Source organism: Biomphalaria glabrata, chromosome 14 (assembly GCF_947242115.1).
Source record: "Biomphalaria glabrata chromosome 14, xgBioGlab47.1, whole genome shotgun sequence".
Lineage (NCBI taxonomy): Eukaryota > Metazoa > Mollusca > Gastropoda > Planorbidae > Biomphalaria > Biomphalaria glabrata.
In genome coordinates, this window is record NC_074724.1 from 9,793,224 (window position 1) to 9,805,062 (window position 11,839).

At 36.1% G+C, this 11,839-nt stretch overlaps 2 protein-coding genes across 2 annotated transcripts; both read right to left on the bottom strand.

The window, feature by feature from the left end:
• Positions 1-1,850: 1,850 nt before the first annotated feature.
• Positions 1,851-7,839, bottom strand: LOC106052599 (uncharacterized). Its single transcript, XM_056011198.1, has 6 exons — positions 7,633-7,839; positions 7,348-7,488; positions 6,712-6,824; positions 5,367-5,565; positions 5,127-5,261; positions 1,851-4,915 (listed from the first exon to the last, which is right to left on the bottom strand). Exons 1-6 carry the CDS (start codon positions 7,829-7,831, stop codon positions 4,728-4,730), a joined length of 975 nt encoding a protein of 324 aa, XP_055867173.1. The 5' UTR covers positions 7,832-7,839; the 3' UTR covers positions 1,851-4,727.
• A 501-nt stretch (positions 7,840-8,340) lies between these two features.
• Positions 8,341-10,992, bottom strand: LOC129922913 (uncharacterized). Its single transcript, XM_056011128.1, has 3 exons — positions 10,803-10,992; positions 8,921-9,241; positions 8,341-8,531 (listed from the first exon to the last, which is right to left on the bottom strand). The coding sequence occupies exons 1-3, from the start codon at positions 10,879-10,881 to the stop codon at positions 8,341-8,343; spliced, it is 591 nt and encodes a 196-aa protein (XP_055867103.1). The 5' UTR covers positions 10,882-10,992.
• Between the last annotated feature and the right edge of the window lie 847 nt (positions 10,993-11,839).

An 11,839-nucleotide genomic window follows, 5' to 3' on the forward strand; every position in this document is an offset into this window, starting at 1 on the left:
TTGACGGACCCACTGTTCCCCTTCCAACTCCTAAATCTCTCAGGTGTGGCTACTAGTGCTATGGCCTGGTAAACCACTTCAGCTGGCGGAATAAACTATGTGAGGGGTGGTTATAACATGGCACCTTTGGGCAAAAGGGCTTTCTTGAGTATAGTTACCGGTCAAGGCGGACAAATCTAAAGATGGACTACGACGGCCACATGTTCAGGACCAAGGCCAATCACCTAATTGGAGGTACTCGGCTGTGGTCAGGCATGCACAGGAATGGGTGTCGCCAAGTATCTAGACCTCATCCCACCAAATCAGATCATGACCGTAAATAATCCATACCGGCTCGGCCGTGGCCCGGGTTTCCAAAGGGCCGCGCCTACCGTCACAGACCAAGACGGAGGTAAAATGTGTATTATGGTCCATGCACAAATAAAATAAATGCCAGAAATAAAATCAGCATAGGAACATGGAATTTGAGATCATTAAGAGACGAAAGAAACGTTGAATAGTTCACACACGAACTAAACAGACTCAATTCTAACATCATTGGACTATGATATGAGCTGGATTTGCATTGGAGAAACAGCAACCGAAAAGGGCCATAAACTGTACTACAGTGGATTACAAGATACTCGCGAACATGAGTTATGTTTCTAGTACACAAGAACTGCATCAGCGGTGATGCTAACTGCTACTCATATTAAGTCAACTCTTTTCAATACAGTAAAAAGCAACACCTTTCAGCATCTTCATCATGCAAGCCTATGTCCCAACATGAGCCTGACGAGGCAGTAGAAGTGTTTTATACACAATTACAAAAAGGACATCTATATTGTTCACGGAGAATGGAATTCCAAGGCAACAAGTGACTCCTACCAAACCTGGAAAGGCAAATGTGGAAGATACAGTAACTTCTGAAATTTGCAAATTACTAAAATCTCTTGCTAAATAACACATTAGGATGCCACGAAAAGTCGCGAGTTACCATATGGCACAGTCCTAACTGGGAAAATCACAACCATATTGACTTTATCATGGTGCAGCAGCGTTTTAAGTCAATCATCTATACGGCCAAAACAAGAAGTTGTCCTGGAGCTGACATTGGAATTGATGACCTTCAAATAACACACAACAAATATAACAAAACAAGGACCTAAAAGGAAAAAATTCAATTTGGAAAAGATAAAAGACCCCTATGCCACAACCATATTCGAGGAACAAGTAAGATGACGCTTTGCAGCCCTCAATATCTTGGAATCCAATGACCAGGATATCGACACACAAGTCAATAAGCTGCTTATACAATCACAGATACAGCCCTTGTAGTATTAGTATTAAGGAAGCCTCGCTCGCAAACAAAAAAAAAATGGTAACTAAGGATATACTAGAACTCTGTGATAAGCGTTGGGAGCTTCAAGCGACAAAGGTTGCCTGATCCAAAATATACCCATGAGTACACACAAGTCATCCTACAGATTACGAAGGAAATGAATGAAGCGAAGAAGAAATGGATAGAGACATAATGTCAAGAAATCGAGGAGAGTCATCAAAATAAACGGCAGTAACATAACATACCAACTGGTAAAGGGCCTCACAAAATCAAAGCTTGGACGCCGCTAACCAATCACTAACTTCTCGACATCTTCTTAGAAACACACACACACACACACACACACACATATAAACACATTCCATAACAGTGATCCCAAATCTGTATCGGGTACCTGCCGAACCTTTAGACAACATCGAACTGACCTTAGGTAATGCCCAGGCTTTCATCTGATGGATGTTTCGGAAATGCTAAACACTAATAATTAAAAAAATACATCGATGTACATATTTAAAACGTTTACAAATACTTGTAATTTTCAATGTTCTTTAATTCTGAAGTATATATTAAAATAAAATGCAACAGATAATAAGACAACAAAAATGTATACAATAAATAGAACACCGTGCAAGCATAAAGTGTGAATAATCAACATGGGTGCATACTTCTCTCTCGAATTCTACTATTTTAAAACAATGATCCACATTGACATTCTACAAAGGTAGGCTCATTATCAATTACCATAACATTGAATAGCTTAATACTAAAATAGTATAATACTGTTGGTACGTTAAACAGATTGTTAATACACAAACATACGCATAGTCTATGGCACTTGCTCTGGTCATGTATAATTTTTATTCTTAAACGCATTTTCCAATTACAACATTTTAACTTTAAATTAGCATGCATAATAACTCAAACACGAATAAAAAGCATCCATAAATTCTGTTTGTGTGAAGATGGGGCATTTTAATGTTGCTCTTATCTTATGAATGAATTAAAATTGTCAAGCCTCTACTACGACAGGAGTAATAGATCAGTAATCGTTACCTATTAATCTGTGCATTAAATAAAACAAACTTGAGAAAATATAGATATTATCATTTTTAACTAGTGCTAGGGTCAGTTGTAGCATGATTATATCAAACTATAGATTGAGAAATAGTTCTGAAGTAGATATCTTTATGTTGTATTATATTATCTTATTATATTATTATCCTAGCACCTCTAGTTATAAGACGATATGACAATGATTTAAAGATCGCATCACAAACCAAGAGATTATAGACTGGGTTACTACAGCCATTGGACCCCACGAGGACCTGATAACTAGTGTACACAAAAACGGAGACTAAAACTCTATGGTCATATTACAAGGTCTTCGGCTCTTGCCAAGACCTTCCTTCAGGGAACAGTACCAGCAAGAACAAGAAGAGGCACACATAAAAGCGATGGGAAGATAAAATAATAAGATATCTAAAGCAAAAGACAGAGAGGAATGGAGAAAGATGGTGAGGTGCCCCAACGGTCCAACAGATTATGGGTAGGTGAAGGTGAAGTCAATGATTTAGCTTGTCCCATTGGCTTTTTTAAAAACTTGTTTCGAATGTTTTTCCAGCATTTAAGATTATAACATCCAAGTCTTAATCTTCCGCAAGATGGCGGGGGGAGGGGGGGTGGCGAAGGGCAGGGTACAACGTTTGAAACTGTCAGGTTGAGTTGATCTAACGGCTCTTGAAATTCTAGGAAGCACAAGCGAACAAAAGCTTCCTCTCACCGGACTGATTAAACAGAGGATGGACAACCAGACAGCTCTATGGAAAGTATACAACTTAAGTATTTAACAAAAGCAGGTTTGGGCAGACTATGGCAGGCTTGCTCTCCCGATAGAATATTTTATTCGGCATACTGACACGTACATATATAATTGGAAAATAAAAGAACAGTGTAAACATATAAATACATTAGGTACATATGTGCATTGGAATATACATTGTTATTTAAAATAACAATAACAGCATAAGACCTAAACAACAATAATTTAAAACAAAAAAACTTTGCCTTTTTTTGTTTCTGGTGTTTCAATTAACAATTGAAGTTATTGAATGTAATCGTATAATGTAAAGGAAATGATATCATAAACTCTTATATATTTATACACTTCACCTACCAACACATTATTTTATGTAACCCTACGCTGAAAAAAAGGCTCAAATTTTAGTTAGTAGAGAAAGAAATTGCAAAGTACTGCTTAATTATTTATTTATTTTTTTTTTGGAATCAGGGAAAGAATTTAAAACAAACATTTTTTTTTTGACTACAACAAACATTGTAAGAAAAAAGTTGTACATGCTAAGTAATCAGACTTAAAGATTCACCTACACCAGTGCTTGAGTCGGAGTAGCGGTAAATGAGTAGTAAAGCGCATGGCTTCCGAAAGGTTCTGGTTTTGAATTCTGGTGAAGATTGATATTTTTTTATTTTAAGATCTTTATTTGAGTCCACACAGATCAACAAAAATGGCTGAGACGGATTTTGAGAGTCAGTTAGACAGATCGGGTCTCAAACAAGGAAAACGTATGCCGAACTGGGAGTCGAACACTTAGTGAGGTTGTGACAGAGCGTCGCATGAGATTTGCGGGACATGTTCTACGACAAAATGAACCAAGCGTTGCAATGACATGGATGCCAATACGAGGAAAGCGCAAACAGGGACGTCCTCGTATAACTTGGCGTCACACCTTCTTGGAGGACCTGAGAACAGTGGACAGCAGGTGAGAGAAGGCTTCAGACATTGCCAATGACAGATCTTTATGGAGACAGCTAGCCGCCCAATGCGCCTAACTACGCGGGAGGACCTAAGTCTAAGTAAGTAACCCAGCTTAAATGGGTACCTGACGTTAGTTGGTAAAAGTGAAGGCGGTTGGTCGTTGTACTGGCCATCGTATAACGTTTGGTACGGACACAGATGACCTTTGCATCACATACCCTATAGATAGTAAGATCTAAAAGAGGAACTTTTTATGCTAGGGTCAAATAATTATGATCGCAAATAAGGACTTAGAAATATGTAAAACTTAAAATGACTAAATTAGCAAGCCTTCTTTAAATATTTGACCAGTACAGCCAAAAACTGAAACAAAAGAACATTTGTAGTACACTGTACAGATGAGGGACAGCTAATGTATGAATGTAGATAATACCCTATATAAAGTATCTCTATATGAGAATGATATTCATTTACGGTTAAGTGTATCCGATTTGATTAAATTGTAACTCGCTATAAGTCATATAATGTGTTTTCTGATCTAAGCTCGGTAAATGCAGATATGTATATATTGAGAAATTGATCCACACAGGCACACGTGTATCTTTCATATTTAATACATTTACTTTAGTAACATTATTGTATTACAATGTATTCTGGTTCGCTGCCGCTCCGTTCTTCTCTTTCCATCTGAGTTTCGTTCAGCATTGGACTTTCTTCTTGTCTGAAAGACTCACACTGCTGGACGTCACTCACTACTTCATAATCATGGTCTGCCTTTTTGCCCGATTGTTGCTTTGGACAGGTCATTTGACATTGCAATTCTGAAATATGCGATAAAAATTTTTTTAACAAATTTATTCAATTGTGATACTTTTTCTTCTGGTTTCAATTATCTTATAGATTGATGAAAGATTTTGTTAGTTTATTTTTATACAGAGGGATAGAATATATAGTTAATAAAAAGAAATATATAAAACAGTAAAAAAAAAATATATATATATATATGTATATATATATATATATATAACTTACTGTATTTTATTACTAAGGCTATAACGGCTACTGTAATCAAAGCTGCCAGTGCTAGTGCCACAAAAAGAACATTCATAGCGATTGATTCATAGACGACCTCCTGAGATTTTATGGACTCTGATTGTCTCTTGACCTCTGAATAAAATAAAAAAAGTACTTACTAATTAAAATGACTTTCTGTCTCCATTCCTAACCTTCTCTTCCAAACGTTATCTGATAGATAGGGTTAGACAATCTTACCAAGCTCGAAATATATCGTGATGTTCTTGTTTGATCTCCCCTGGACTTCTTTTGCAGTTGCTGAGACGTAAGCACTGTAGAGTCCTGGTCTAAGGAAATCTCCGTATACAACGAAAGAACACAGGCTCTTATAGGAATTGAACTTATTGGAGACATCAACTAGACTTTCAGATACTGCATCCACAATTAATGATTGATTCTATATGAAGAGAAACAAAGTGTTTGGAGACATGCTGGCCATTAGTGTGAGGCATAGGGAGGGTAGAAAGGAAGAGACACATTCTATTCACATGTAAAGGTGGTTAAAATTTCCCTTGGAGAAGAAAAACTCCAACCCCTACCTTGCAGCTGCACACAATCATGGGGAAGGCTTTCGGGTGTCAATCCTGAGGAAAAATCAGGAGCCGGCGACCTTTAAGCAGTTTGCATCAAACAGCGCTACACCTTGGCAGAGCCTGCGACACCGCTGAACACAAACTGTATCGGAACTAGCTGTTCTTTTGGATAAATCATCTGTGTGGACAGTGGGGGAACAGCTGATTGTGCGACATGACTCCGACCACAGCTAATGCTCAGACATTTTTCTCATTTTAATGAGTTAATATACAGTCGCATCACCTCTAAAGGAAGCCATACTATATGAGTCCCGAGTGCTCCACACAAAACCTCCATTAATGGTACCTTCGCTCGATTATCCATTACGGGTATATATATAAATATATATATATATAGGGAGAGAGAGAGAGAGAGAGAGAGAGAGAGAGAGAGAGAGAGAGAGAAATTAGATGTAGAAAAATAACACATTTTACAGCCAAATATATTTTCCTTTATCTTGTTTTTTTTTCTTTGCGTGCTATGTTTTTTTTTTATTGTTTTATTTTCATTATAATTTTTTTAGGTAGTTCATTCTGTCTGTCGAATTAAGAAGCTACAACATGGAAAGAGTTGTGGATATTTTTTTCTACAAATCTTTTACTAAATATTCAGTCATCAAACATTAACTATAAATATATATATATATAGGAAGAGAGAGAGAGAGAGAGAGAGAGAGAAATTAGATGTAGAAAAATAACACATTTTACAGCCAAATATATTTTCCTTTATCTTGTTTTTTTTTCTTTGCGTGCTATGTTTTTTTTTTATTGTTTTATTTTCATTATAATTTTTTTAGGTAGTTCATTCTGTCTGTCGAATTAAGAAGCTACAACATGGAAAGAGTTGTGGATATTTTTTTCTACAAATCTTTTACTAAATATTCAGTCATCAAACATTACACATGAGTCGTTTGAAATAATACTTTATTAGCAGAACTTTAAAACCAACTTCTTAACATGATTTTACTTACTTCGCTTTGTTGAAGGAAAAGTTGGCATTGAACGCCCTCTGGTGTAGCGTGCTCGTAACTGCAAACAATATTGATGTCGTTCTGTATTGTCTCTAGGTCACACTTTCCTTGCACTGAGAATGAAAGTCTCCTTTCTTTAGAAAACAAAAACAAACGGGAAACAACATGCGTATCTATAGCAACGTATTCGAATAAGAAAAAAAAAAACTTTCTAAATGTCAATGTAGATGGAGAATCTTGTAATTACAATTCCATAAAATCTCTCTTTCTTTGGCCAGTCTGAGCAATCGTTATGTCTATAAGAGATTCAAATTTATTAGTTTTAACCCTTTTACCTGTGACTTGTATCCCAGGCTTCTAGTTATAGTTGAGGTCGAAGGCTGAACACACCGAAGTAACTACCCCTTGTTCGTGATCTGTACCTTATCAGCCCTGCATGTATCCGCCATAAAACGTCCCTTTAAGAAACGGTGTTTGGGGGTCTGTTCCATCACCACCATGGATATGTACTACGTACTTGGGAGATTCTGTTTTTCTTCCATATTAACCGTATTACCGAACGGGTGTCACGATAAGGCTGAAAGGTTTTCCCGTTAAAACATTTTAAAATAAAGCCATTAGTGAATCTATTCTTACATTTCGATTCCACATTTTCCAACATAATATTCTGTTTATCTACTCTGGGGGGTGTACTGTCATGTGACTTGACCACACACACTTTTTTCACTAGACTAGTTGAATTGTCTTCACAGACCTCTAGTGAAATGCTGCTACTCTCTGTATTGAAATAAAACAACAAACTTTTCTTAACGTCTTTACGTTACATTATAATTAGTGTATGCTTGTATGTGTGTATAGCTAACGAAACCAAATAAAGTCAACGCTGTTTGATGGTAGTAGATAACAGTTCAAAAAGTATACCATCTATAACAAATTCCAATGACGTCATATTGCCGTATTCCGAATCAGTGACGTAGCCAGTGACGTCTGGATACATGTTCACGTTTACAGTGTACGTTCCGTTGCTGAGAAGCTGAAGAGGGATATGAAGCCTGCACGCCGTGTTGTAATAAACAGTCTGGCCCTCAGTAACAGTTTCATGATCGTACCTGACATGCATAGTGTGGTTGAGTAGTACACTCTGTAAGATACATACGTGTTCTTAAAACAAATATGTCAAGAGAAGTAAATTCTTTTTTTCTTTTAATCCCTACTAAAATAGAGTGTATAAAAGAAAAAAAAAGTCAAAGTACTAAAATACATCAAAGATATTAAATAGTAGTAAACTATGGGTAATATTTTTTTTCCTAATTATGGGTTATATAACAACACCCCCCCCCCTTCTACAGACACACACACAGCCAACGGAAAGTAAAGCTTAAAATAATGAGCCCGGGTTTAAAAAAGGCGTCAATTGGTGTTCCATTTAAAAAGCTGGCTACATGAAAAAGAAGACATAGCTTCACAACTTTTTCCTAATCGTAAAATGAACTGATGATTCTCAATAGAGCTACATAAGTGGATACTAAAGGAAGGCGTAATCATTGACTCTCTAATATTACGCAGATGCACTAAAATGTATATGTTGCTCACGTATTTTATTGTTTATTTGTTTGTTCTTTATCTGGTTTAAGGAATGCTATAGTCTTTGTTCAATAAAATACTATTGTATGTTTGATGCAATTTAAAGATGAGACTTACTTCAAAGCTATTTACAGAAAAATGGCATTTAGCTTCGGGATAAACTCTCTGAGACTTGCATATAATTTCCAAGCCAGTGTAAGTCAAATATTTTTGGCAGTCGACATTGGTGACCCTAGCTGGGTGAATTTATTAAATATAATATAAATAAGAATTGAAGTGATTCATTTACAAATAAATAAGCGACAAGAAAATTAAACGTTTTGTTCATTCTGAAACTCACACTAATTTCGATTAACCTTTTGTTTAATAGAAACGCATAAAATAATTAAAAATTTATTAACCTTGATTTATTTTCTGGTTTTGTAAAAAAACAACAATTTATTAAAAAAATGAGTATATTTTTATTTTTAGATGTATTTTCTATATTGAAGTTTACTAAATAAAAAAAAAATAGTAGTAACTGTAAAACTCAGATAATTAATTATCTTTTAAAAAATTGTTAAATCTTTATTGAAATGATTATTTCTAGCCTATAATTACTTGTGTTTTAGAGTTATATACTTACCATAAGGACGTAGATAACAGCTGCTCACGAGAGACCTTTCCGATTGGACACCTTGAATATATTTTATAGACCAAAAACCTTCGACCTTTCTGGTTGCATTAAGGACTTTGTGTCTAATTCTTAAAGGACCATCACTGGTTGACTGAACATCAGTGATCGTCAGATGATCAAAATAATTTATACAGCTCGTGTCAAGGTCACATGATGCATAAATAACGCCATCTTTTTCCACGGCGACCTCTGAACTCTCATCTTGCCGCGCAATCCATAGAATGTTCCAAATATGAGGCTGATTCTCTTCAAAAGGCTTACAGTCGGATACTAAATGAAAGGAAGTTAAAGTACTATTTCTTAAAATAGAGTAAATTAAAAAAAAATAGTCATTACAAATTAAAGCTCTTTGTAGTTACAGTTAATCAACCAATCATGCCAAATTATTTTGACACATTGTCACACATACACAGAAGGTAAATAGTGAATTTTCACTTTCAGATCGTACGAATCTGTCAGTCAGTTTCTATGTCCGACGCTTAACAAATTTTAGGCACAAAGACCCCGGAGGAATTCCAGCTCCCGTCGCCTCTTCGTGGCCCTCCGGAGGAAACGTCCGCCAAGGGAAATGGATAGGCCAAGCACGGTAGCACACATAGCTCTCAGTGGGCTACCACACGTACGGTCGAGAGATTGTACACTGCACGTGGTAGGGATGTAACAAAGGCTCGCTAACCCGTCCAACCCCCCCCCCCACCCCATCGATTCGTTCCCTAACGGGGGCCATACGCGCTGTGATGGACCCTCGCACGGGTTCGGTGGGACATTATAGGCATACGAAAGGCCCCCACGCGCACGGGAGAGGGAACTCGTGGGTGGCTCAAGGGGGTCGTGACTAGCGACATACCAGACGTGAATACATGATCGTTTCGGATAAGGCGGGATTTCGGACAGAGGGATTGGTGAAGAGCCGATGCCTCATCCTGGCCATGGATAAAAGCCTTTCCTTGGTCAAGAGGTCCTTTAATAGGGAACTGGACGTTCTCAGACCTTCAGGACATCTGAATCAGGCACAACGACCAACTGTCTTTACTAGTGTCAGTTGCCCACTGGTGTTTGGGTAAAATCGATAAGAATTAAAGTTCCCCTTTGACATTATCTAATCCAAAGGAGAGATGATGTCAAGGTCATATGTTTCTATAACCAACGGTTAACTAGGGTGTCATGTGACCTGCACAACAACCAACCGCCTTACATTTCTCCAACTAAATCCAGGTACCTTTTAGAGTTGTATGGACTCATGGTCATCCAAAAAAAAAACAAAAAAAAACAACATCCGTTTCTCTTTCCATTCTATGACCTATCATTCATCAGCCTGTATGACAAACAATTAACAAATGTCATTCACACAACAAGTCAACAAGCTTTACTTTCCACAACTAAAGTCAGTTACCCGTTTGAGTAAAAATTGAGAATTGCAGTATTCACCAAGATTCCAACCAGGGATTTCTTGGTTTGGAAGTCAAGTCCTTCACTACTCTACCACCTACCCCACTTATATGACAAGCTTAAAAAAAATGAGCCATTTGTCTTTAATGTGCACATTTATTCATTTAAATACCACGAACAATTTCAACACTACTTGGGACTATACTTTTTTTTTTCATAAGAAAAGAAAAATATCTGTAACAAAAAGTAATAAGCTCTTGTATTATAATAAATTATTTACATTCTTTTTGTTAATGATTCTTACAAATTTTTCCTTAAATATTTGTGTATTTCTTTTCTTTTTTGTGATACTGTGGTATATAATTTACTTTTACGAAAAAGACTCTAAAAATGGCTATCAAGTCAATGATCGACATCGTTATTCGTATTATTGAAAACTCACCTTTTTCTACCTGTTCCAAGTTCGTTTTCACCAAAGAGCAAAAAATTAGTCCAACGAATAGAACTACTAGAAGTGCCATTATTGATTTTGTTTCCTATTGCTACACAGTGCGACTCATGATTAGGTCAGATCTGAGACTTGTGTCTTTTTTGTTTCAAATTGCTATTGCATAATTATATGTACATTTCCCTTCTCCCATCATTAGTGTTGTTGCTAATAGCATTTTAACTTCAGCGTTATAATTGTTTTACTTCTTTGAATCATTATCTCGAGTTCCTGGAATGGCTCTATGCCAGTGATTTCCAAAGTGGTCTATATAGACCCCAGGGGTCTACAATGACTTCCAATGGGTCTACGAAAGTTAAAAAATAAATTGGGGGTCTATGACCAGTAAATGGGATTCTACGATAGTGGAACTCATTTAAGCATGTCGAGACTTTCAATTTCATTCCCCATTAATGATTTGTACCTTAGTTAATCTTTTGTATATTAACCCTATTAGTGAAATGAATTGTTATCTATTTTTTAATTTTACCTTCTTATTTTAAATTGATTAATTGCCTCTACGTGAAAATAATTTTGTAAATGCCGAATCTAAAAAGAACTGTTGAAAATAAATTGTGGTAATTAGAAATTAGGTTTCATTCCTTCCTTGTCGAACGAGCGAGTGTCTGTGTTTTTTATGTAACAAATTTGTAAGTTAAGTCGCTATGAAACCATCTATGGTGTAACATCATTGGAGACAATGCCAATACGATAAAATAGATTAAAATTTGAAATACTTTCCAACATTTTAAGTTCAGAATAGACACACAATAGAAAAAAAATTTGATTAAACATCACAAAAGAAAAGAGGTTGTGAGCGTCTTACAAAATTATTATTTAGGCCTAATAAACTGAATTTTAAAGCAAATAATTAACTTTGCCTATCCATTGAAGAGGTTTTAAAAAATTGTTTTACACATTTCTATATCTGATTCTATGATAAAAAATTATCTAAGCAACAATAGCCTACAGTTAAAAGATGTAATGTTCAA